This window comes from Schistocerca serialis, chromosome 2, assembly GCF_023864345.2.
Source record: "Schistocerca serialis cubense isolate TAMUIC-IGC-003099 chromosome 2, iqSchSeri2.2, whole genome shotgun sequence".
Classification (NCBI taxonomy): Eukaryota; Metazoa; Arthropoda; class Insecta; order Orthoptera; family Acrididae; genus Schistocerca; species Schistocerca serialis.
The window spans coordinates 550,513,589-550,541,437 of record NC_064639.1 but is presented as its reverse complement, the minus strand read 5'-3'; the positions used below and the strand labels follow the sequence as shown (position 1 = coordinate 550,541,437).

The window sequence follows — 27,849 nt, the reverse complement described above, 5'->3', positions numbered from 1 at the left end:
CATACATAGAATAAGCTGACTTAAATAAAAGAGAAGCCGACAAATAAGGGGGATCGATCCCTGTCGGCAAATGTAACTATAAGTTACGCACATGCTAAAGGACTGTACGTCTCCATTCCATGCCAACGTACAGTGCGGGGGCAATTGTGTAGGAATATGGTGAAAGACCCCCTGATATGACAAAGTTAAAATTTATTAAAAAATGAAAAAGCGCTAAGGACAGAATCAAAGACCGCCTATAAGAGTCGGCAAAGACATTAGTTATGAATGCGCAGTAAAGCGTAGAAAAATGAATATAGAACATTATTCACTTTTTTGTACATGATTTTGTTTCACTCCCTCGTATGTAGAAGTTTTGTTAAGCTGTACTGCTCAGGGTATGATGGACTACGAGTGTTTTGTATCATATGTGTTTCTGAATGAGAGAAGACTTAATAACCGTATAAACTATTTTTATTAAAGTGAAATGGAACCAAGTTAAGAAGAATTCCTTCATATTTTATATCATCTTGAGAGGCACTGGTGTTCCCTGGAGTCGGCTGCCTGCATCTACAATTGAAGGAAAAGAAGTTAACGGTCATATTTTAGTGAAATTAATAGAAGAAGCTTTCAGAAGACGAGAAATATAATTAAAATATATACGGTGATGGACACAATAAAATAAACGACACAAGGCAAAGTGAACGAACAGTAGCACAAATTCGTACACGCAGAACATTTCATAATAATGCAGTTGCACAAATATTCTCTTTTCACTGCAAGCGAAATGACAAGTACCAATCAATTCCCCTTCATCACTTCCTTTAATCATTTTTTTTATTATAACACACCTCTTAAGACAGGGAGGGTGTCAGCAACAACTAAAATTTGCCACCCACAACGAGCTGGATTCAGAGAGAAAGTCAGGTTTGTCCAGGTGACACTCAACATTCATAGCTGTCAATAGGATACAACGAGTAACAAGCTACCACATCCTTACTTAGCGCTCGCTTGAATGCTGAAGGCAAATAGTTGATAAATTAATGTATCTATGAATCTGAATGAGAGCTCTGTTACCAGCTGATGAAAACGAAACCAAGAGCAGAATCAAAATGACATTAGAAATTTATCTCTGTTACTTTCCTTTTCATCAAGTGTGTTTCATGCCCAATCATTACATGTCAGGAAAATATCTAGCAACAGATGGTTCTCTCATATCAAATACCTTACTAGAATATTTATAGATTTATTCAAGAGTATATGAAACGTATTGACTCCTGCAGATATATGTTCAACTGTCGATTTAATGACAGCTTTAGAAGAACACTTGGATATCCTAAAGATGTAGTCATTGATAGGTTCAGAAAGAGAAATGCGTGAAAATATAGTACGGTTAGACACAATGATGCGTAAAACAAGTTAGGTAACATTGACACAAACGCAATAAAATATGTAATTCCAACTATCCGCTTATGACTAACCATATTTTTGTACACATGAGAAGCATTAATTTCATGCCAAAGGTAATTCTGATCATGACACACTATAAAGAACGCTTCAACTTATTAAAGTAGTTGAATCTTTAAAAATGAACGTGTATATAATTTGGTAATTCAAAATTAATTGTCAGGACATACGAAAGATACGAATTGTACATTACTGATATGTTTCCGTATAGAGTAGGAAACATGATAAAACAATAGAACATAGACATTGGACGTAATGGTCCATAGAAATAACACGGGATGAAACTGATGTGAGACTGGCATTACTAAATGTTTTCACACGAGCCCTGTGGAGTTTACCTTGACTCAGTAGTACAGTGCAGGTCCTCATTGCCGTACAATGTACAGTGGAAGGGCCATGTATCAGCTCGTCATATCTCCCTGTAGCTTTTGCTCGCAGTGTAGGTGCTATGCAGCTGTAGCAGTGGGTAGAGGTTAAATCATCCTCCCGTTATCCAAGGAGTGCCCAATGAAGTGACTCGCCTTTACCATAGTATCAGTTGCATGCCAACATGTGTGTTTGGTCAGGAGCCAACTGTCTGTGGTACTTACCACAGAACAATGATCTGTTAATGCCGCTGGTCGTTTGTTGTCAACTCAACTGTATCATGACAGTGTGTTGCTAACATACTCCCTTGAGATGAACAGTGACAAATCGTGGTGTAGCTTGGACAGTCAGTCATTGCTATTCAGAGGTCGCATTTGAAAATGTTTATGCTGATCCATACTGAACAAGGCAGTAGATAGCATCAGGGTATTCTCACAAGTAGAACAGATATCTGGTACTGGGTAACGGCTATTTAGTTGAGGTACAGACTGACTAATGAATAAAATAATTCTTAATGGGGAAAAGGTGAGTAGACTCTTGATGCCATGGATTCACGAAGTTAAAAGATTCGTTTTCTATGATATTGTACGAGGATGACCAGTAATTGGGATACTCGTAGTGCATTAGGTTCCCGTGGTTGCTTTAACAGTTTTGTCGTCCCTGCGGTATGACTGTGATGTGACGGCGAGGCCAGCTGTGTTGCCGTCCACCTCTCTCCCCCTGACAGTTCTTGCTGAGTCTCCAAACCGACCAGTCTGCCACTCATTTTTTTGTTTTACCAGTGAGAGTGCTCTACCCATTTCAACTAGGCGACTTTGGGTGCAGCAACCTCCAGCTGGGGTAATTGCTCCTGGCTCACTTCCCCTGCTGTTCCTCGCTTTGCAACACGTCGCCTTATGGTCCCCACTTCTCATGCATGCCTCTGCACAATCCTCAAAACCCGGTTCGTTACCAAAACTATACTATTATGAGATTAAACACAACTTACAATTATAACTCTGCAATTGTCACGTTACCAAGTTACAAATGGAGTGACTCTAATACCTTAAAAATGAATTAAAACGTGCACAAGTGTAGTCCCAAATATAATTAGAATTACAACAAGTAGCTTAAGTTTATTCATAGAATCTAAATAATTGTGTGTTATTTACAAAAGTTCTGTGTTTGATATTTATTGCTAATGGTCTCTTTTTACAGCTAATATTGTATAACAAACGTAGTGCACAATTATTGGCTCTTATTGCAACCCGGTTATGTTGTGCCTTATAATCCATGAATATTTTTTGTTGCGGATGTTGGGTTAGTAGCCGGATAGTGGGACATGTTACAAGATTAGTATTAGTCCATGTCTATCTCTCGTGCCATACCTTAAGTGTAACCATGTCAATTATTTACATGCTTCTTGCATTCCGTTAGTTATATAGACTGTGCAAGCAAACTAAAGGTTCGATTTAGATACCGAATTGGTGACGTCCTGTCTGATCGCTTTGAGCAGGAGAATGGTGTCCCTCAGGGTTGCGTTTTAAGTGTGACTCTCTTTGCCATCGCCATTAATAGCATTACGTCCATAGTGAAAAGTCCTGTCCAGTGTTCTTTGTTTGTGGATGATTTCTCTTTGTTCTGCTCTTCCTCAAGCCTTGCAACGACAACTCGTCAGTTGCAACTTACGATTAGGCGTTTGGATGACTGGGCGCAGAAGAGTGGTTTTAAGTTTTCCACCGAGAAGTCTGTATGTGTTCTTTTTAACCGCTCTCGTTCGATTTTAACCTTTCCTGAGTTGCGGTTGAGGGACACTATTCTTACTTTTAAAGACACGGTGAGATTTCTGTGGCTCATTTTTGACTCGAGGCTCACGTGGTTACCTCATCTTAAAGACCTGAAACGGCGGTCGCTTCAGGCTTTAAGTATTTTAAAATGTCTTAGCCACAGTACATGGGGAGCTGACAGGACTTGTCTGCTCCAGTTTTACAGGGCGTTTGTGCGATCTCGGCTCGATTATGGGTGCACGGTGTATGGGTCTGCGAGGCCTTCTTACTTAAAGTTGTTGGACGTTGTGCACCATGAAGGGCTTCGGTTGGCCACTGGGGCATTCCGAACTAGCCCCATACCGAGCCTCTGTGCAGAGGCTGGTGAACCGCCACTTCATATGCGGCGACGGCTACCTACAGTGCGCCAGGCGTATAAAACTTTGTCCACACCATACACCCCTGCATACCATACCGTTGCTCAGCCTCCTCTGGCACGGTTGTTTCATAACCGGCAACGTGCGAAGCAGCCCTATGGGATTCGCGCACAGGATTGCCTCGCTGCGATGTCTATGGCTGGTCTTCGTGTTTTACGTCGCGGTTGGAGCAGATTTCCACCTTGCCTCCTCCGGAGACCCAAACTTATTTTAGATTTGACTGGTTTTAAGAAGGATGGCACACCAGATTTTACGTTCCAATCTCTGTTTTTTAACATTTTAGATGTGCATCACGGTTTCACTGTTGTTTATACTGATGGCTCCAAACAGGAGACTTTCCTTGGCTGTTCTGTTGTGTTCCCTGACCATGTTACCCGGATTCGCCTCCCTGCTGAATATACCGTTTTCGCGGTGGAGCTCCACGCGATCCTGAAGCCACTGGAACTGATGCATCGTGTTCGGGGCGATCGATTTCTTCTCTGCTCCGATTCTCTTAGTGCCTTACAATCACTGCAGAACCTATACCTTACTGAGGAGATGGTCCAGCTGATACATGACCAACTGTACTTGCTCCAACGGCGGGGTAAAGAGGTATCCTTCTGCTGGGTGCCTGGTCATGTCGGCATATGGGGAAATGAACAGGCTGATCGGGCTGCCAAGGAGGCCTGCAGAGAGCAGGATGTGGTCCAGTGTCCTATCCCCTTGCAGTCAGTCATCGCTGCACTCCACAGGAAGTGCATGGAGTTGTGGGAGGACGAATGGCTGGCGGTGACGACCAATAAACTGCGGTCGGTAAAGTCAACTACTCGGCCGTGGCGTTCCTCCTGCCGGCTGCTCAGGCGGGAAGAGGTGGCCCTCACACGTCTTCGGATCGGGCACTGTCCTCTGACGCATAGCTATTTATTAAGGCGGGAGGATCCTCCGTTTTGTGCTGCTTGTGGTGTGCACATCTCTGTCCGACACATTTTAACAGACTGCATTTTATACCGTGATGCAAGGGCAGAAGCACAAGTTTATGGGGATCTGCCTTGTGTTTTAGCTAACAATGAGACGTGTGTGTCTAGGGTTTTTAAGTTTTGTGATGTGTCTGGACTCTGGCCTAAACTTTTAGGCTGGAGGATTTAGTGTATTGCAGAGTGGCTGACTCCTCCCAGTTTTTCCTTGCGGTCAGCCAGCCACTTCCATCTGCTACATTGTTTTAGCTCCCTCCCCTTTTTCTTCCTGTGTTGTCCATGCTTTACTGCTGACGCCCTGCTTCATCCCACTCTTCGGTGTGGGTGAGCACATATTTTCCAATGATTGTTCTCCGTGTTTTTGGTTCCGTTTTATGTAAATGTTCTGAGTTTTTTTCTTGACACCCGTCCCACTATGATACTGAACGGGCGCTGAAGACCTTGCTGTCGTGCGCCCATAAACCCCTCTACTACTGCTACTTATTACTAATTATAACTTTTAAGATTATTGTATACAAACTGAAGTGTTCGCTCTTTATGATATCATCCTTCGTATCCAGTCATCAGCAATTTTCATTTTTGTTTCGACGGTACCCCGTTAACTGGAGCTTCATACAGTGAAAAGTTTACCTGTCAACAAAAATCTCACAACACAGAAAATAATATCTTACTACATGTTATGTATATCAAATCATTATAGGTTTCAAAATCGCATGTGAAGACGAACTGAATGCTCCCTATACTAACTATAGTTCAAATTGTGTACGTACCTTTATTGGAGTGTAATAATTAGTTTATTCTCGTTGCTATACTTGAAATAAAGGATGCTCACTATCTATGATTGTCGTAACTCTGCTTCGTTATTATTTTACGACCAGTTGTGCTCTCTGTCTCATTTGTGTGCTATTAATAAATAAAAAGAAGAAGACAACACACATGTCCAGGTTAAAGAGCAACAATATATCTCTGTCCTGACATCAGAATTAACCAAAATACCTTACGATTATCAGACGGCGTCAGACACGTCTATAAGCTCCTATTATAAGTGTATACATCCTTACACTATATTCCTTACGCCATAATTAAAGGGGTTAATAGAAGAGCAGGTTCCCGGTAACGGAACAAGGAGAAAAACACACAATAAATCTGGTCATGATTAACCTACTTGCGTTGTACTTAAGACTATATAAAATTCTGCTGTAATAGCTGTAATTCAGTCCCCTGATGTATGTAGCATCAGAGATAAAATCTCGTGACCAATAGTACTTACCCCTTATGACTTATGTCCTAAATCTAGTCCTAAGTAAACCACTCCCTGCATCTCTCACTTCTTCACCAACAATTTCGTGTGTCTGTTGTGCTCCAGTCGGCACCTCCCGTCCGCAACTGAGCACTTTCGTTCTCATTACGTCAGTATTTAAACGCTGTCTCCCACAATGGTGCTCACTTGGTTCATAATTGCCACGAATAATCTGTTTATTTTGGCACGAATGTGTTCTGTACCGATAGGTGTGAGGTGTTCTTCGTCTGCTACCTTCCCTGTCGTTGCACTCTGTTCACTACATGTCCTTCAGCCATCTCTTGACTTTATTCACGCTCTCTTTCTTCGGACCAACTAAAGCCCAAGGATATTTCGTTGACAGCTTGTCAGACACAATGACATGATTTCTGTGGAGGAGGATGGTTCGTCTTGATATATATTCTTCTTTTGTAGCTCGCCAAATGATTGGACTGTTTTATAGAAACTTGTCTTTCTCAGAGCCTGTAAACTTAACACTTCATTTCTAAACTCGTCTCGTGCTGCGCGTGACTAGTACATCTACAAAAAGTTCTCTCTGAATGCCGCAAACGACGAACATGTATCAGTAACTGGAAAAAGTCGATTTTGTCCCTCTGCATCAATGTCACTCATCACAAATCTAGCCAATGACGAACGGACCAGTTAAGAGGAAAACAATCGTGGAACTGTCGGACCCAGGCTCCCGGATGCATCGATGCCCCATTTCTCTTGAAGCCTGGGAATGGATAAGCTAATATATAGAACTCATCGTCAGTTTCTTAATTTCCTTGCTACTATCCTTTCTGTCTGACTCGCAGCCCCAGCTTTTTTTTCACCAAGTGATTGATTTTGCCCTGCTGCTGTTCGAGTATAGGCAGTAGCTGTGTTTCTATGAATTTTGCTTTTGACCCTGTGTCTGTGCTGTTTGCTCCCACATGTGCCTTACGCACCGCTTCTGCTGTTATTTCATGTTTCAGGGCCTCATGTAATATCGCCTTAATATAGTCCTCGAATTGGCCGGCCCGCTCCTCCATTATGTCAGAAAGTTTCTCTGCCTTTCATTGTCTCTTGCTTAATTGCGCTTGATCCCTTTGCAAATCGAAAAGTTATTCCAGTCCACGATCTACGGTTTCCACTTTACAGGTTGATTTCTTTATCTGATCACGACTTTCCTCTACTGTTCTCTTGCATTCTTCTTTCGTTCCCATTACTGCGTTCTTGGCTTCTTTTTTTCGTTTCTTACCTTCTTCCGTCAATTTCCGTATTTCCTTCGTCTCTTTTAAAAGCTCTATGACGCCAAAATTATCATCTCCTGACTCACTATCCCCATGTGGTGAAGAAGCACAGAAACTCAGTGGAATATCATTTCTCACTGGCGTCTCTGGCGCCTCCCTCTCTGGTGCCTCACAGCTGCGAATCTTCACTAAAGCTTCTGCACGTCACGGCGCGACCTCATCACCTTGTCTATACTCGGCATCTGCTTCCTTATCGCTGGGATTAGTAGTACTGAACTCGTCGACTGCATGTTTATGTTCGCCATGAGCAGCAGCAGAATATCTTCGCAACCTTCAGCACTACTCTTGACAAGTAAGTGGCAGCTGTAACTAGGTGGTTAACTTCTTTCATGAGACGGAATTTTATTGCGTATACGCAAATCTCGCAGGTAAGGTTACCAACCATTAGGATTACAAAGTCTGGTACAGAGACACACCTCGGTTTAACGCAGCATGATATGGCATGTAGGAGAAAAGTGACGTACTGTCCTGGATTCCTTTTAAGGTTACAGCAGTAGGATGGAGATTATTTGCTACTCGTGAACTCACTCTTGAACCGGTTTACATCCCGTAAAGCAGTACCGGTACAAAGAAGGTAACTGCGAAGAAACCATGGGTAAGAGAAGAAATACTTCAGTTAATCGAAGAAAGATGGAAGTAAAAAAACGTTCAGGGAAATTCAGGAATACAGAAATAAAAGTCACTGAGCAATGAAATAAATAGGAAGTGCAGGGAAGCTAAGACGAAATGGCTGCATGAAAAATGTGAAGAAACCCAAAAAGAAATTACTGTCAGAAGGACTGACTCAGCATACAGCAAAGTCAAAATAACCTTCTGTGAAATTAAAATTTAGGGTGATAACATTAAATGTGCAACGAGAATTCCACTGTTAAATGCAGAGGAGAGAGCGGATAGGTGGATAGAGTACATTGAAGGCCTCTATGAAGGGGAAGGTTTGTTTGATGTGATAGTAGAAGATACACGAGTCGAGTCGATAGGGAAGAGATAGGGGATTCAGTAATAGAATCAGAATTTAAGAGAGCTTTGGAGGACTTATGATCAAATAAGGCCGAAGGGATAGATAACATTCCATCAGAATTTCTAAAATCATTGGGGGAAGTGACAACAAAACGACTATTCGTGATGGTGTGCAGAATATGTGTCTGGCGACATACCGTCTGACTTTCGGTAAAATATCATCCACACAATTCCGCACATTAAAGAGCTGTCGAGCGCGAGAATTATCGCACAATCCGTTTAACAACTCATGTATTCAATTTGCTGACAAGAATTATATACAGACCAATGGAAAAGAAAATTTGGGACATTTTAATTGATAATCAGTTTCGCTTTAGGAAAGGTAAAGGCACCAGAGGGGCAATTCCTACGTAGTGGTTGACATTGGAAACAAGACTAAAGAAAAATCAAAACACGTTCATAGGATTTGTCGACCTGTAAAAAGTGTTCGACTAGGTAAATGGAGCACGATGTTCGAAATTCTGAGAAAAATAGGGGTAAGCTGTAGGGAGAGACTATTAATATACAGGGTTATTACAAATGATTGAAGCGATTTCACAGCTCTACAATAACTTTATTATTTGAGATATTTTCACAATGCTTTGCACACACATACAAAAACTCAAAAAGTTTTTTTAGGCATTCACAAATGTTCGATATGTGCCCCTTTAGTGATTCGGCAGACATCAAGCTGATAATCAAGTTCCTCCCACACTCGGCGCAGCATGTCCCCATCAATGAGTTCGAAAGCATCGTTGATGCGAGCTCGCAGTTCTGGCACGTTTCTTGGTAGAGGAGGTTCAAACACTGAATCTTTCACATAACTCCACAGAAAGAAATCGCATGGGGTTAAGTCGGGAGAGCTTGGAGCCATGATATGAATTGCTGATCATGATCTTCACCACGACCGATCCATCGGTTTTCCAATCTCCTGTTTAAGAAATGCCGAACATCATGATGGAAGTGCGGTGGAGCACCACCCTGTTGAAAGATGAAGTCGGCGCTGTCGGTCTCCAGTTGTGGCATGAGCCAATTTTCCAGCATGTCCAGATACAAGGGGTCTTGTAACGTCTTTTTCGCAGAAGAAAAAGGGGCCGTAAACTTTAAACCGTGAGATTGCACAAAACACGTTAACTTTTGGCGAATTGCGAATTTGCTGCACGAAGGCGTGAGGATTCTCTACCGCCCAGATTCACACATTGTGTCTGTTCACTTCACCATTAAGAAAAAATGTTGCTTCATCACTGAAAACAAGTTTCGCACTGAACGCATCCTCTTCAATGAGCTGTTGCAACCGCGCCGAAAATTCAAAGCGTTTGACTTTGTCATCGGGTGTCAGGGCTTGTAGCAATTGTAAACGGTAAGGCTTCTGCTTTAGCCTTTTCCGTAAGATTTTCCAAACCGTCGGCTGTGGTACGTTTAGCTCCCTGCTTGCTTTATTCTTCGACTTCCGCGGGCTACGCGTGAAACTTGTCCGCACGCGTTCAACCGTTTCTTCTCTCACTGCAGGCCGACCCGTTGATTTCCCCTTACAGAGGCATCCAGAAGCTTTAAACTGCGCATACCATCGCCGAATGGAGTTAGCAGTTGGTGGATCTTTGTTGAACTTCCTCCTGAAGTGTCGTTGCACTGTTATGACTGACTGATGTGAGTGCATTTCAAGCACGACATACGCTTTCTCGGCTCCTGTCGCCATTCTGTCTCACTGCGCTCTCGAGCGCTCTGGCGGCAGAAACCTGAAGTGCGGCTTCAGTCGAACAAAACTTTATGAGTTTTTCTACGTATCTGTAGTGTGTCGTGACCATATGTCAATGAATGGAGCTACAGTGAATTTATGAAATCGCTTCAATCATTTGTAATAGCCCTGTACAATATGTACAAGAGGCAAGAGAAAATAAAAAGAGTGGATGACCAAGAACGAAGCGTCAGATAAAAAAGGGTGTGAACAGTGACGTAGCCTCCGGCCCTACGTTCAACATGTACAGTGAAGAAGCAATGATGGAAATAAAAGAAAGGTTCAGGAGTGGAATTAAAATTCAAGATGAAAGGTTTTCAGTTATACGATTCGCTAGTGACATTGCTATCCTCAGTCAAACCAAAGGAGAATTACATGATGTGCTGAATGGAATGAACAGTCTAATGAGTACAGAATACGGTTTGTGAGTAAATCGAAGGAAGAAGAAAGTAATGAGAAATAGCAGAAATGAGAACAGCGAGAAACTTAACATCAGGATTGATGAAGTTAAGGAATTCTGTTACCTAGGTAACGAAATAACCAATGACGGACGGCGCAAGGAGGACAACATCGAGTTCAAGCAAGTAAGTAAGCAAAGAGATCATCAAAAGCAGACTATCACTGGCAAAAAGGGCATTCCTGGCCAAGAGAAGACTTCTAGTGTCAAACAAGGCCTCAAATTGAGGGATAAATTTCTGAGAATGACATTTGGTGCACAGCATTGTATGGTAGTGAAACATGGACTGTGGTAAACCGGAGAAGAAGGGAATCGAAGCATTTGTGATGGGGTGTTATAGACGAATGTCGAAAATTAGGTGGATTGATAAGGAGACTAATGAGGAGGTTCTGCACAGAATCGGGAAGGAAAGAAATATGTGGAAAATACTGACAAGGAGAAGGGATGGGAAAGTAGGTCATCTGTTAAGATATCAGGGAATGACTTCCATGGTACTTGAGAGAGCTCTAGAAGGGAAAAACTATAGAGGAAGACAGAGGCTGGAATATATCCAGCAATAATTGAGAATGTAGGTTGCAAGTGCTACTCTGAGATGAAGAGGTTGACACAGGAATTGGTGTCGGGCCGCATCTAAGCAGTCAGAAGACTGCTGAATGAGAAAAAAAGCATTCTCCTCTACTAACCTGACTCGAAATATTAGATATTGCGACATATTCTTACGACTAATATACTTCCTTATTTTTTTTTACAATACTGACTTACAACGCCAATAAACAATGAGATGTGGAACAAAATCAACAAAGCCATAAGCATGGAGCCGAAAATAAAATTACATTTGTTGTTTATTCACATCCGCCAAGTGCTATAAACTACCGCTGTTCCATGTATTTACCCTTATCAAAACATTTGGAATAAGCATGGAACATGGTACCTGCTTATTTCACAGAATTTTCTATATTGGAATGATCAAGGCAGGGTCTGTCAATTGATGGAAAACACCGTGTGTGCTTCAAACGGTTACCGTGGCCCAGAAAATTGCTTAAGAGCTGGACATATGTTGAACACCCAAGCTGAATTACTGTGTAGAAATAGATTAATTAATACGAAGAATTTATGGCCCTAACTGTGGATCCTGAAGTGTAGAATTGCAAAGTATTGAACATGAGACAAACTGAAGGTGTTACAGAAACGAGTTTTACAAGAACACATTAATTTATTCAGTAAAATCACAAACATGAAATCCATCTAACTATGTAATAGCCTCAGTAAATGTTAAAAAGCTGTACTAGATGGATTACACCAGGTGAACCCATTGGTTCTCACCGTTACTTGAAAGTCCTGAGACTATGCCCATCAGACTCATGTGACGTTCTAGAAATGGCCCACAGGCTCCCAACCAAACAAACACAGTGACTATTGGCCTGACCGTTGGAGTGAGAAATGCTTGCGTCTATCAAAGCACTGCTGGACTTGACAGATAACTGAAATGATCTGACTAAATTCGGTCCGAGGGTTGTCCTAAGGTGCCATTGCTGCTACTAATGCTCACTGTACATTATCAACAAGAGCCATATAAAGTGTTGCTGTCATGACTGCCTGTCTAAAGTACAGGGCAAGGATCACGTTTCCGCCGATACGAACCCTGAATTCGTGACCGGCTACTCGAGTGGAGATGGCAGTTCCTGTCAAATCGCACTTTTCTCCATCCCTGCACTATCTCTTTCCATGTACACTCGCCCCAATCCCTGAACAAACTGTAAATTTTCTAGCTGAATCGTACAGCCTGCTCTTTCCCTCCCACCAAAAATGATCGCTAATCGCTGTATAAGAACAATCAGAAGTCCAGGACAGCCACCCCTCACTACACATGTCCTAGGCTTGGCGGACTAGTTAAATAGAACAGGCGGCGAAGTGTGACGGAACTAACACCAGAGTACAAGTGTGTATGAACACTCCTAACGATGGGCCTCCGCAGCCAACGACCTGTGCACGAGCCGGTGTTAACCCCTCGACAGCCGGCCGGAGTGGCCGAGCGGTTGAAGACACGACCACTGCGGTCGCAGGTTCGAATACTGCCTCGGGCATGGATGTGTGTGATGTCCATAGGTTAGTTAGATTTAAGTAGTTCTAAGTTCTAGGGGACTTATGACCACAGCAGTTGAGTCCCGTGGTGCTCAGAGCCATTAACACCTCGACATCGGCAACAATGAGTGAAATAGGCACGTGAACATCGCCACTGGACGCTGGCGCAGTGGCAGAGCGTTTCATGGTCCGATGAATCCTGGTACCTTCTTCATCATGCCGATGGGAGGGCACGAATCGGCAGTCTTAGGGAACAGCTCCTTGGTACTGCGGGATGGAGACAAGCTGAAGGGTGGCTCCATTATGCTCAGGGGAACATTCACATTGGCGTATTTGGGTATGATGGAGCTCGTCCAAGGCACCATGACAGCCAAGGAGTATCGTAACTTATTGCATGTTTCCCTATGGCAGTGGCCTTTTTCGACAAGATAATACGTCATGTCTTAAGGTCACGAGTGTGATGGAATGGTTCGAGGACCACAGTGGCGAGTTCCAGTTAGTGTGCTGGCCTCCAAAGTCGCCAGATCTGAACCCGACTGAACACATCTGCGACGCGATTGATCGTAGCGTCAGAGCTCATCGCTCCCCTCCCCCGAAATTTACGGGAATTAGGTGACTTGTGTGTGCAGATGTGGTGCCAACCCCCTCCAGCGACCTATCAAGGCCTCAGTGCTTCCATATCACAACGCGTCGTCGCTCTTAGCCGTGACAACTGGCCGTGACATACTGGCTATTATTTAGGTGGTCATAATATTCTGACTGATCGGTGTATGACGTTAGCTGGAGCACGGTACGTACCATCACTGAAGTCCAGTTCCCTTTTGTAAGCCATTATTGTAATATTCTGCCTCCTCATCATCGTCTTAGTAGAGGGTAATTCACATATTAAATTAAAAGTGGTATGCCAAATTGCTTTCGGCTTTTCAACGATACTAATCATTTAAAAAAACATTAATGCCGCCAATCTGGACGATAATTCGGTTTTTATAGAATAACTAAGCAGTTCAGCACTGATTTAGTACAATTGATTTCTTAACTATGGAATGAAAGGATAGTTTGGTATTATTGGGCAGGAATCCTCATTTGAGATTGTTCGTCCACGTGGCCTATTTTTTTTTTTCTATTTGACGCCACTTCTGTTCGTCGATGAAGATGAGATAAAATGATCAGGACAACACAAACACATTGTCCACGAGGGGAAAAAGTCTCCCATCCAGCTGGTAATCAAATCCGGGACCACGCAACGTGGAGATAGTGAGGCAAATCATTTTTTTTTTCTATCTGGTTGCTCGTCGTTTTTCTTCTGAAGTTTTGTGCTGACAGCGCCATGACATGTGTCTGATTCCTTCGACAGAAACAGAGTATGACCAGCCCCCTGAACAAATAAACTGAGCTACGATGCATACCAGCAATCGTTTGACCACGAGCTGTGCACTCTTCAGCCATAACACAACGTAATACGACACGAGAGCATCTGTCATTGTAGAGGAATGGATAGTAATCACTCCATGGCAATAAAGCATTGACATCATTATACACAAGTTAAATAAGTACAGGGTGATCCAAAAGTTAACATTTGAAAATTCAATCCTTCACAGTATTATGTACCTACAGATGTAAAAGTGCTTGAAATGACATGGGATTTTATTGAAACAAAAAAAGTGCGCAATATGACCAACAGATGGCGCTTCATATAATATTAAAGCAATAATTAGCATAACAATTGATTTTAGGAAACATTTGTTCATAAAAAAATCCTCACCGTGTCGGTCGTCATTCATCAGCAATACCTGTAGTCGAGGGACAGTACTGTGAACAGTACTGTAATCAGCAGGTATGATAAGAAAGTGCCGCCGAATATTGTCTTTTAGCACCCCTAATGAGGTCGGACGACCGCGGTAGTCTTGCGACTTCAGATAAGCCCACAACCAATAATCAAACTGATTGATGTCTGGAGACTTGGGAGGCCAAGCACGACAGAAATGGCAGCTCAGCACGTTGTCATCACCGTATGGTGTCCGCAGGTCTTTCACACATATAGCAATATGAGGTGGGACGTTATCCTGCATAAAAGTCCTACCTAACAGCAGGTGTTTATCAACAACAACACTACGGCTGATGCGATTCTGTAGTATATCTGCATACCTCGAAACTGTCACGCTGGTAGTTTGAAAAGCAGCAGACCGTATTTCCTCGAAGAAAAAGAGTCCGATCACGACTGATGTGGTAAATCCACACCACACCGTGATTTTCTTGTCATGCAATGAGTTTTCCTCGGTAGTTCTACTATTTTCGGTAGCCCAAATTCTGCTGTTGTGGGTGTCGACAAACGCTTAAAATGTGAAATAGGCTCCGTATGTCCATCGCCATCTGTCAGCTGCTTTTTACACTCGTTTTTGGTTCCAAAAAAACCCTAGTTATTTCAAACATGTGAGTCAAGTTTTGCCTCTCTACCAACATTACTCCGTGAATTAGTGCAGTTACCACTCATAATGCACTTGGTGTCTCCCTGTACAGCTTTCACGTTCCGTAAAAGACCCTAAGATCTTCAACCTCTCCGTTCTCTTGCACTTAGAAAAAAAAAGATCTTACTGCTATAAACTAAAAATACTATAAGAAGTAGGAAATCGTGGTTAAAGCAATAGCACAAACGTATGAAATGATTTCATTTACTTGTACCAGTATTTTCATTTTATTTAGCACAAGGAGAAACGATTACAGGCATCGTAGTGGACACCAAATATTTTGCGATGGGCTCAAGGAAACGTACAAAAAGCCAAGGACTGGAATAAGGTAAGTGAACGCACTGGTCAAGTATGGAAGGTTTGGAGCTGTATTGGTGCACTGGATGGTAAGCATGTCAGAACTGAAAAATTTGCGAATACTGATTGAAAGTACTTCAATTACAAATGAAATCGCGATGCTGACAGATTATGTATTGTGGTCTGGACTGGTTCTCTTCGAAGGAACAGTGTCGGAGGAATATAACGCGCTTCTGGGAGAAAACATTGTATAATACTTGCATGCCTTGATAATCCATCTCCACTGAGATAAAATGATAGTCCATTTCACTATTAATTTTTGGCAGACGAAGCGCTTGTTATATAATACTACCTAAAGAGATCATTCTCCAAAAACCCTAGATCGTGTGAAAAAGAATTTTAACTATTGTTTAACAAGATGAAGAAAAAAGATTAGATGTGTATTCTGAATAAACAAAAAAAAAATTCAGGTTCTGGAAGACACTCTATGTCGCAGGAATTCACCGAAATGAATGATATGGTGAAAGCTGTTTGTGATCTCCATGATCATGTGTGCAAACGAGGTGTTCAGTACGTACTGACACGTTTTGAAAAGTTCATGAAACGGATGGTGATTCTACCATGTTATAAGTTGTTAAAGGCACTACAATTTGCGCTAATGTACCGGCAAATGTAGTAAGAAATTGTTATCAAACTACTCAGACCAAGTGCATCCGAATTATTGCCATGGAAGTACTGCACAAAAACGTTTGTTTCACGGTTATGTTTGAATTATATTAAGTAATACAAAATAATTCCTATTCTTTGACTCTTGTCAGTTATTTTTATTTTATGCACTCAGATTGTCTTTTGATATAAACACACAGGAATGTAGCGGTTTTCGTTATTTAAAATTGTTTGTATGTGAGCACTATTGTGTTTTGATTTATCGGAGATTCGCTGTTTTCTCTCTTAACTAGCACGCAATAATGTAATATTATAAAACAACAGTGATAGGGAAAGGTACAAAAAAGAATGTTCCCGGTATTTTTTTCCAGTTAATTTGCTCTCATGCACGTAATTATTATTTTCTTCAAATTACACTTGCAGTACACTACATAACTGTTGTCTGTATTTCTTTTGCAACTTAAAACCGTGTTTCTGCAGTAAACTGGGAGCTTTTAATTGCATAAAATTGGGTGCTTCGACGCTTCCCGCACAAATTTTATGTCTCAAGCCTATAGGTTCTTTTCAAAATAAATGTAATATTTTGAGTTATTCATAGCACCAAAGGAGATGGAGCAAACACATATTAAATTAATTTCGTTTCAACCGTATGGCCAAACAGAATTATATGTGAAGTTGTTGCAGCTTATGGCTTCTGCCATTTAACAACAAAATATAAATTTGACGTACTGTGGGACTTCTAAGGAAACAGTAGTAGTACCTCTCAGATACGAAAAATCATGTTTATTTCATAACAGTTTTAGAAGTTTTCAAAAGAAAATCTTAAAATACAACGACTTTTACACATGCAGGGTGTCTATCCTAAGAGTCGTCCGTCACATTTTCTCTGGTGTTTCCCTAGACATTTGCAATTTCGTTTTTGAAATGTGTTGCTGGAATCAGCCCGAACAAATATTAGTCATCACGTCTATCTGGCGACGCCCTTTGTAGACGGAAAGCGTTGGTTTGTTTCCCCTTACGAACAAAATCATTTTTAAAGCGGAATTTTACTTGCCCATTCGTTAGACCGATCGCAGATTAGTCTATTGTGATATTCATTTTATCGCTGTGTATTGATAGGGACAGCAAAATGCAGCGCTGCTACATGGCGGTAGCAGTGCCAGGACAGTGCTCTCGCTATTGGAGTACCGATTACTCTTGGTGTTTTACTTTCCCTGTCACCACAGACCTATAAAACTAATATCCAAATAAACTTGCGATCGCTCTACCGAATGGGCACGTAAAATTCCACTTCAAAAATAATTTTGTTGGTAACGGGAAACGAAGCCACGCTTTCTGTCGACAGTGGGTGTGGCATTAAAGACATGATTAGTATTGGTTTGGACTGACTCCTGCTACATCTTGCAAAAACTGAATAGCAAATATCTGGCGAAACACCCGAGAAAATTCACCCACGATTCTTGGCAGACACACTTTGCATATACTGCTTACTTTTATAGCAGTTCACTATAACCCTGTACCAAATGAAGGATCGTTAACATCGGTAAATTGAATGCGATTTGCTTCATAACATCTTCATATCCATTTGGTTGCATCTGGTTCATCCTGAAGACGGTGTAGAGACTGACTGAGAAGTTGACGTATGGACGAATAATTACTATGAGAGGACGAGAGAGATGAAAATGAAATTGTGGATGCTGCGTAGGAGGATGGCATGAGGTAATGCCAGTATCTCATCAATAGCTTCAAGGCACTTTGTTTTAAAGTGACGCACTTGAACATCGGTACTGAGTCAAGATGTGGCAACATACTTAGTAAAACCATTTTCAATGTCTGACGTCTTGGCTTGTAGCTCTGCTTGGCAGTAGCAAGCTACGCTTTATTTGCTTCTACATATTCTGCAAATGAGTTGTTAACTGCATTGTATCGTACGGCACGTTTCTCTTCGTGCTTAGATATTGTATCCAGTGCATTCGACATTTCCTGATTACGAGGAGGAAGCGGCAGTGATGATATTGGTGGTTGCAGAGGATCAAGTGACAATGGTAGTTGGAAGTTCTGTCCTGTGACATTTTTTTCATTGCCACTTTCGCCAATATTTGCATATATTTCCTATTTGGGTACATCAGTCATGTTGCCTGAAAAATCCTTAAATGGTTTGACAAATAGAAGAAAAAACTGCATAGCTTCTGCCACATAATGTGGCTTATTTCATTTGGTTACGGAGCCACTTAGGGCACATTTCAAGTCACCTACAATGACCGCCGTTAAATTCTTCCATGTTTTCTGGCACTCAGCCACTAAAATTAAATTTAATTCCTCAAAATTAAAACACTCGTCTTTGTATAAAGAAATACATAACGTTTTTGTTAAGTAAAATAAATTAAAAAGGGCGCTAGGCTGTCATACTGTATTTTACCGATTTGCAAATATTTGGCAGCTGAATCACATTCGAGCCTCTTTCCATTTCACTTTCTCAGAACAAACAGGTCACCGTTAATGTTCAATGTCCATTTGACGGATAGTTCATCTGAGTACGAGTTGCAGGTTGAAACTGGAAGGTCGTAGAATTGATTACCGTTCGAACCACGAAAATTTTTCAGTTTGCGTTTAACACACGGTTCACCTCTCATCGATGTGAAGATTCAACAGGCACGACACGTGGTTCAGTTTCCTCGTTACATTGTATGTTCCTTTTCTCTGGTATGTTAACTGGATAGGTTAGCGACACGCGAGTCGCCGAAGTGGTGTCCACTTGAAAGACTTGCTGCAGGCTTCTGAGCCATGGCAAATATTTATTTCTATTCTTATTAAGAAATAAGTACAAACTGGAATTTGGTAAGAAAGTCGGCTATGCCTTTTCAAACATCCAGGCAACTACCTTAAGCCATTTAGGAAAACCAGGAAAATCTTAAACGTGGATGCCCTCACGGGGATTTGAACTTTTGTTTTCCAAACTACGAGTCTCAGCACTGTCCTGCCTAACACTGTGGACCCCTTTGGACAGACTACAGCAACAATCTGGAATGTTTTGAAGGAAGTGCACGCGAGTCTGCCGAATCATCAACACTGGAAAACGGTTGCTGAATGATGTCAACCAATATTTTAAGAGCTTACTTAACCAATTCGCAACCACATTGAGAAGATTGCAGTTTGAGAAAAAACAGATGTACGTCTTATATCATCTAGTTGACGTTACTTATTTATAAATTATAGCTGAACCAACTCACCTGTCATTACAACTTCTTTCGAAATTTTCTTCCAGGGTCTTTCAGTAATGTCCTTTCGTGAGTAATCAGTACGCATATAATCGTACAGTTCGGGACATTTTTCAGCTTCTGCCACAAATTTAATATTAAAAAAGTGTTCACTCCCCATCGTTAAAACACAATGGTTTCCTCAGGACTGAAGAACTACATAGAGTCACTGGCAACTAGCAAACCCAGCAACCAGAACATTTACCCTTCCCTTCCCGTCGCGGTCAACAAGCTACCTGCTGCCAACTAGCGTCAAAAACGAGTTCCTTTCAAGTATCCCCGACGGCCTAATCATCAAAAGTGAACTAATTCGTTCCGTCTAGAAGCCTCGCTCATGACGTCTGTTATTTCGTAAGGCATGATCAGTGAAAAATTTCCTTTCTGAGACACATGTAGTCACATGACAAAGAAACACCAGTTATTTTTTGGCACAATACGTCCACCTGAGTAATCAGAAACACAAGGACCGCTGTTTGCAGATGACGAACGTAAGACACCTGCGAAAGTCGCGAACATGTGCGGCTACAGACGGTGCCTGCCCTTTAAATACCCCGTGATTATTAGCGTAAGGCAGTTGCGTCGAATCGTCGATTAAACAAAATGACTTCCAAACTAGTGATTGTCATTGCTCTGGCCGTAGTGGCTCAGGTAAATCCTAAACTACTAGTTCATTCTGTGGTCCAATGAGTTACAAAATTATTGTGCATAGCCTGATGCATCTGAATATGTAACCAATTAAAAGAGATTAGTAGTTACACTAAAACATTTTATCTGTTTCGTGGAAAGACAAAGCCACAAATCTTACTGCGTTATTTTCTAATGGAACCGGACCACATAATCATAATCTTCTGTATCATTACTACATTGGACATCGTTCTTACTATAATTTAACTGCTTTTCTGCAACTATTTTACCATCGCTGGCAGCACACTATTAGCAATCGTTTTTCCCCTGTAATATCTCTATCCATTCGAAAATCCGAATCACTTTTTTGTTTTGTAGTAAATTTTTGCTGTTTTCTACAGTCTTCATTTCGTATTTGGTTCCATGGTCTCTTCACTTCTACATGATAGTACATTACAGATATCAACAGATATGAATGATAGTTCAATACTATGTTTTCCTCCGTTTACCAAATTCATTAGAACACGAAGCTGCAGAACCTAATAATAATTAAATAGAAAATAGAACCATCAATAGGGATAGTAAATTATCCTTTAATTTATTTTGTATTAAACTCTTAAAAATCGCATCTCATCCAGTGTCTTATAGTAAAAAATATTCCTTCTCCTGTTAAAGTGCTGTGCCAACAAAAGACAATAGACAAATTCTAGGTTCTCGGGTGTCATATTTATGAAAAACCGTAAGGCAGACCCGATAACGTATTTAGATTCAGCTACTTTTGCCATAAGAACAGTTGTCTACTTGGCACCAATAAGTCAACATTTTTACATATTTTCATAAACTCCTGTTTGCGGGATAAGATATTGCGTAAATCTCGCTTATGCAAAGAACATGAACTGCACAACAGAAATAAATTAAAATTGTGTGCTGGCATCACACTTGTACATTATCAGGCATCAACTGAAGGAATTAGAATTAATAAACACAACATCTCAATACGTTAATTCGTTGATAAATCCGTTTCAGTTAGAAAATAATAGTGATATTCATAAATACAACACCAGAAGGAAGAAGATCTACACTTCCCTCTAGTGACTCTAATTTTGGAACAGAAAATAGGGAATATACAGCTATAAAGCTGCTTGAAAATCTACCCATGAAAATTAAAAGTCTGACATACAGCTTAAGTTTTCTTAAATGTAGATGAAAATAGTTTGTCCTTACTTTTCCATCTATAGAACAGAGATATTCTTTGATAGAAATAAGTAGTCAAGTAAAAACCTCTAAACGGTCGAGTACGTAGCCATATGGTATGTGGTATGTGGAAATTGGCGATAACTAACCAATCTTCTAATTTACCTGTAGACGTTTACCTCGTCGATCACTATTATGAAATAGTGTCCATTGCAACCTGTCATCTTTGTCTTCGCTCTGAGAGTATAACGTTACTTCGTGCTGTTTGACCGTAATTATATCTTAAATCCTAAACTTCCACTTTTTCACTTCTCCTAAACGCAAATCTTCGAGGTAGTTGGATAAACTGCACATTTTCTTTACGGAACTAAGTTATGCTGTTTTTTCCTCGATCATTTGAGTAGTTTTAAATCCTTACATAACATTGTTGTTATTCTTCATATTAATATTTCTGTGCTTTGCTTGTAAAGATTTTAGATATCTGGTTCTAGCAATTATAACCTGATTCACTTTTCTTTGGTATTAGGACCAGCCAAAAATTTTCTCATTTCTTCATGCGTATACAGTTTAAAAATAGGGAAATGTAGCTAGCCGATTCGTTGTGTTCAGAACTCTTGTTTGGTTGCTGTTTTGTTGTTGTTGTTATTAAAGCAACCTGTTTTTGACCCAGGTGTCTCTTCAAGTTTCAGAAGTTTTTAGGTACCTTACTGCACTGGTTAAATTTCCATCTTTCCCCAAATTTCATCTTGTCAACATTTTGCATTGTATTGTACTCAAATATTTTAACTTACCACTAATTATACAATTGCATTTATATGTGGTATGTTAGGTTTCACTTTTCTTGCCAATAACTGTTCTACTGTAGGTCATCTTAATCATGTTGAATGCCCACTATGTAGTGATTGTTTGTCCACTTTTTCATCTGTGTGCACTGAGTATTTGTCATATATCCTGAGATTAATGATCTGTTCTTCGAAACTATTCTTGATTTTATTTGTGCTACTTGAATGTTACTCCCTTTTCTGGAGTCATGTCTAATTTCTATGTAACCCTGTTGATATTTTATAAGGCAGAGTTCCAAAACGCTGCTGTAACCTCGAAACAAAAGAAAGCTCCAATTTGGGAATTAGAGAGGTGAAAAATGCTGCCGCTCCGAAGACTTATATCTTAGACTGTCTGCAGTGTTATTTCTCAGTGGCTGCACTATCACGCTTTGTTGCCACACTACGTGCACAACAGAAACAGGAAAGGCGCTGGAGTGACAGTGAAATACAGATTCTATACTGTATTTTCACTTAAGAAACTTTAAGCTTGTTGGAATGAAGACAAGCTGCTCTGCTCTGCTTTACCAGTAAGAATTAGGGTTTAGTTTATGCGTGCAACTAGTTTCCAGTTGTGTACATAGTTATCTAATTTTTATTTGTCGCCTACTTATGTCAAAAGCAGCCATTCTGAAATCAGAAGAAGAAGTAACAGGTGGATTCACTTACTACTGGTTTTTGAAACTGTTTAACTAGAATTTCTCACAATTAATCAGCGTCCATCTTACAGAGTACCCGTTCAGGTTTTCCTGTATTTCTGTGCTGCTCTCCCGTGATTCAAACAAGCTTGGTGACAATCCGTACGCGAAATATGTACGGGGAATATGTCCTGTTGGTGCTATGTGGTAAGGGGCGCAGACACGTAAGCGGTGTTCTAAAAAGGAACGCACGAGGGGTTTACAATCAGTCTCCTTCTCCAGTAACCAGCCAATGGACTGAAGTCCGCCACGTGCCTCGTCAACAACTGAAACTGTGGGATCACTCCATCATATATCTCAGCAAATTGTTACACACGAGTATCTGTATGAGCTGACTGATTATTGTTACGACTCGTGGATGGTGGTAATTGGACACTAAGCTTTCTCTCTCTCTTTTTGTGAAGCGCATATATTTGTATTTCTGAATATTTGAAACAATTTGTCAGTTCTTACACTACTTTAAAATCTTATTAAGATTTGTCTGCATAATGGTGCCGTTTGTCAGATAGTACTTCATCATAGGTAACAGAGTCATCTGTAAAAAGTCTGAAATTACTGTTAATGTCATTTACGAGCTCACTAATATACAGCAGTAACAAAAAGGATCCCAGCAAACTTACCTTGGCCGCGCCTGAGTTTATTTCTACTTCTGTGAATGACTCTCCATTCAAGATAGAACTTTGCGTCTTCTCTACCACTAAATCCTCAATACAGTCACAAACTTTGTCTGTTGATCCATATAACAGTACTTTTGTTAAGAACTCTTGGTGTAGTACCGAGCTGAATACTTTACAGAATCCAAGAAACACTCCATCCAACTGATTGTTTTGATCCATGGCTTTCGGGATGAAACCTGAGGGAAGTTCAAGTTGTGTTTCCCAAGATCGATGTTTTAGGAATCCCAGTTATTAGCATGAAAGCGGCCATTCTCTTAGAAATAACTCATTGTGTTTGAATTTGGAATATGTTATAAGATTTGGCAACAAATTGACTTCAATGAGATTGGACGATATCTTAGAGAATTATTTCTGCTATACTTCTTGTAGAGGGGTGTGAGATTCGCTTTCTTCCAGTCAGTGGGAACAGTTTCTTGTTTTTTTTTTTGTTTTGTTTTGTGCTTTGGCGTATAACGGTTGTGACAGGAGCTTATTCAGATAAAAATTCTATACAGATCGTCATCCTGCAATCCTTACCCATTTTCCTCAGGAATTTCATAATATATTATTGAACTGCTTCAGTACTAATGTTTTTGTTGTTGCGAGTTGGTGTTTTACGTCACGAAAGACACTGTTTAGAAACAAAAAATGGCATAGCTCTTAATTGATGGCAAAATCTGAGTCGTTAGGTCATATTCGTCTTCAAATTTCCTCAGACATTCCCATTCCTTGGAGCTTTTTCAGTAATCCGAAGAGGGCTCAAAAAGTCTAAGACCGAAGAAATTTGAAGACGAATACCATGTGGCCTGACGACACAGATATTAGCACCAGACGTCGGTCCCGAAAACCTGCAGTCTTATATCACTTATACCCCTAGGACTGATGACCTCACATTTATTCCTAAAAGAACATTTTTTTGAGATTTGTGAGGTTGATACTCAGTTTCTCATGTTCATACAAAAGTGAACGGAGATGCGATAATGATGACAAGCTACTCCCTTTTTCTATTCAAGATATCGGCGACACCTTTGTTTTTTAACGTGATCCACGATGCCGTCGAGCACATAAAAGACGAAGCCCAAGAGATTGCCAACAACATCAACCAGGGCATACAGGATGCAATTAATCAGGTCAGCAACAGCAGCAGCGAAGCCGCAGCCAACGCCACCGCTTCTACTGACGACAGCAGCTCTGCAGTGAGTAGCCACCTCTCATGTCTGCCTCTTGACACATAAGAAATTATTCCACACGCTACTTACACACAGTATACATTCTTTATAAGCGAATTTTGCGCATTGTAATTAGCTGGTCTATTCGGTCTATTTACCAAAGTATTTATGGCCATTAATGCCACAATAACGAGTTTTCTGTAACGAAATGACAAGTAACTACAGGCTCGACGGTAGCCGTTAGTTCTTTGGCGGAGAGATAGCTTCCCAGTGGTAGAACGATATTTATTCCACATCTACTTAAACCCTCTGCAAACCGATGCATGAGAAAGGGTACTTAGCATTGTACCATATATCCAGGGTTTCTTCCCATTCCAATCGCGTATGGAGTACGAGAAGCACGACTGCTTAACGTCTTCTGTGCATACTACAATCAATCGAACAATGTCTTCGCGGTCCCTTTGGCAGTAGTGCCTATCGGTTTCATCTCTAGGTTTTTCGGTTGATATTGGACCTTGCAATTTCGTAAAAGGAATTTTGCGGGATAATCGACAATTCAGGTGTTCCAATAATTTAATGACGCGCTCCCGTAATTCAAACAACCTGTAGCTATTTTATATTTGAGTGGTGTACGGTTAAACAGACATCAATTCAGGTTTGATCTATTACTACAAGCAATACATATGTAAAAACTGTCACACGAATGAACAAACAAATTAATAATTCTAATAATTAATCTTTCTTAATTATTTTTTATACTTCCAGATTTGTTATTTTTTAATATTACGCATTTAATTTGTCGATCTTTATGAAGTCGGTCAGGCCTCTCTTTCATCTAATGAGGAATTCTCAACAAAATACTTGTAACATGAAATGAACATCACATATTGGTTAACGAGAGCGACAGGTGACAAAGGAACAATCTGGTCGATACCTGGTAGTTTTCAAAAATATAATGATTTATTAAGCTAATATGTATTGTCAAACGCTGTATGCGGAATTTTTCATGACGCACAGTTCATTATCCTTAATTAGCAAAAGATTTGAGTCACCGTCTTATAGCAGTAGGTCCTAACTATTGACTGATGCCGTGTTTCGTTACGATGTGACTGAGATGCAACTAGCACGGAAACGCACCTGAAGATACCAAATTGTCATCCGAAACTAGTAACGTAGAATTATCGAGACAGTTTGACATTTTCAGTAAATGTATCATAGGCATTGAACCGCAGTTTAAAATTCTTTTATGTTCACAAGCTTGCACTCAACAATCGTCAGGGGAGAAGTATCAGGACTCTTATGGAGTTTTTTTGCCACATACCAGAACAGTTTCAGTAGCCTCATGATATGATGCAGCTGAACTGGTGGTTTGCATATTCCATAAAATATGAACCCGTGTTGTAGCACCAATACGTGAGATATGCATAATATTACTGTACAGATGTTGTGAATATTGTGTATGAAAGAGTAGGGGCTGCTCAATTTGTAACATTTCTCTCCCTACATACGGGGGACCTCACTTCCGCTGCTCCTAGCAATTTCGTCTGTCAGGACGGAGAGGAAATCACGTGGACGGCAAATCCCGAAACGGGCTCATATAATTCTGGAAAGCCGTTTTGGTTGCAAATGCGCTGTCCAAGGACAGTGCACTCGGATCTAAAGTGGTTTAAGGCGGAATGTTCTCTTTTGTCCCTCCTGTTCAATGTAAACATTGAAGAAGCAGTAAAAGAAATAAAAGAAAGATCTAACAATGGAAAAGAGTAGCTCAGTGTCTGAGATGTGGTGCTACAGAAGGATGTTAAAAATTAGGTGGACCAACAAGAAATTAGAAGCTGGTCTGAGAACTGCAAAAGAAAGAAACATGCAGAAAACACTGACAGGGTGGTATGAGATGTTTAAACACGTCGGGGAATAGCTTCCACGTATTAAATTGAGCTGTAGAGGCTAAAAACATTATGGGAACATGGAGAGTGTAATAAATCTAACAAACATTTGAGGACGTAGGGTGCAAGTGCTACATTAAGATGAAGAGGTTGGCACAATGAGGAATTCATAAACTGTCGAATCAGACCAGTAAGCAGACTGAAGACTTCAAGGAAAAAGTACTACGCCATTTTGCAAATGAGCGGTAATTTTATATAGAGATTAATTTGTGAACACCGTACTGAACCATCATGAAATGGTGGCTAATAAGTTGTATTATTTAGAAGCAGTATGATAATATGTAATAATGAAATTGACTGTCTTCAAACATATACATGTGATTGTGACATTTGCAGTCATTGTGGCATGTTACAGGCATCGGCAGACAGTGAGACCGAGGAAGACACATCTGACTCCGCATCTGACTCTGCATCTGACTCCACATCCGACTCCGCATCTGACGCCACATCTGATTCCTCATCCGACTCCACATCTGACTCCTCATCCGACTCCACATCTGACTCTGCATCTGACTCCGCATCTGACTCCAGCTCTTCCAGCTCCTCATAAGGATATGGGCTGGAGAGTGAAAATGAGATTGGGAGCTCCTGAGGCTGAGGTGGTTCACAGGAGACCTGTACCTGTGTTCATGGCGTTATTCCAAAATTTCCCATTATAGCTGTCAATAACACGACTTTGGTAATTAAATTCCTGACAATAACAGTGCCAAATCTTAAAAATAAACATCTTTGACTCTCATGTGCAGTATTGTTATTGTCCATATTGTAACTATCCCCCATTAACCTTCTGTATGGTTCGGCTGCAGTTTTATTAAGGAATCTTTAGTCTACATACTGACACTTCTTGCATGAGACATACTTTTTTACGTATTTTGAGGTCACAGTTGTCACGAGCTCTTATTGGGCTAGGACTGGGTAAGTAATTCTGCCGGTCTTTTTCATGGAAACCATTCCAAGAAGCTGGAAGACATTTGAAACATCTCTATATTGCTCTTCAAGTTCTTCTTTACTGTACTTCATTCAGGTAAAGATACAACCTTTACTAATTTATCAGAAATGTCCCAGCCATGGAGACCTATTAATGAGAAGTAGGTATTGTGTTTTATACCGGCCTTTAAGACGAACATGACATAAAACTGCAGCTATGTTCTGATAACATGTGATGTTGCTGACCATTCGAACTTAAGAGAAACCAGAGACAAAGCTCATATAAATGCTGAACAATAACAACTGCGTGCAAGTCAGAAAGGTGTTCTTGCTCCTCCAAA

The 27,849-nt window shown here is 40.7% G+C and overlaps 1 protein-coding gene and 1 long non-coding RNA gene across 2 annotated transcripts; one reads left to right on the top strand and one right to left on the bottom strand.

Moving 5' to 3' along the window:
- Positions 1 to 435: 435 nt before the first annotated feature.
- LOC126457543 (uncharacterized) lies at positions 436 to 19,782 on the bottom strand. Its single transcript, XR_007585486.1, has 2 exons — positions 19,450 to 19,782; positions 436 to 549 (listed from the first exon to the last, which is right to left on the bottom strand). It is a non-coding gene; the product is annotated as an uncharacterized LOC126457543 (long non-coding RNA).
- Positions 19,783 to 20,028: 246 nt separating this feature from the next.
- On the top strand, positions 20,029 to 27,320 carry LOC126457542 (clumping factor A-like). The gene is made up of 3 exons (XM_050093950.1): positions 20,029 to 20,124; positions 24,483 to 24,665; positions 26,937 to 27,320. Exons 1-3 carry the CDS (start codon positions 20,077 to 20,079, stop codon positions 27,129 to 27,131), a joined length of 426 nt encoding a protein of 141 aa, XP_049949907.1. The 5' UTR covers positions 20,029 to 20,076; the 3' UTR covers positions 27,132 to 27,320.
- The last annotated feature ends 529 nt before the right edge of the window (positions 27,321 to 27,849 follow it).

Coding starts and splice junctions, on each gene's coding strand:
- LOC126457542 (XM_050093950.1), top strand. CDS start 20,077: ATGACTTCCAAACTAGTGATTGTCATTGCTCTGGCCGTAGTGGCTCAG. Junction 20,125..24,482: donor CTCTGGCCGTAGTGGCTCAG/GTAAATCCTAAA, acceptor TTTCTATTCAAG/ATATCGGCGACACCTTTGTT. Junction 24,666..26,936: donor CTGACGACAGCAGCTCTGCA/GTGAGTAGCCAC, acceptor GGCATGTTACAG/GCATCGGCAGACAGTGAGAC.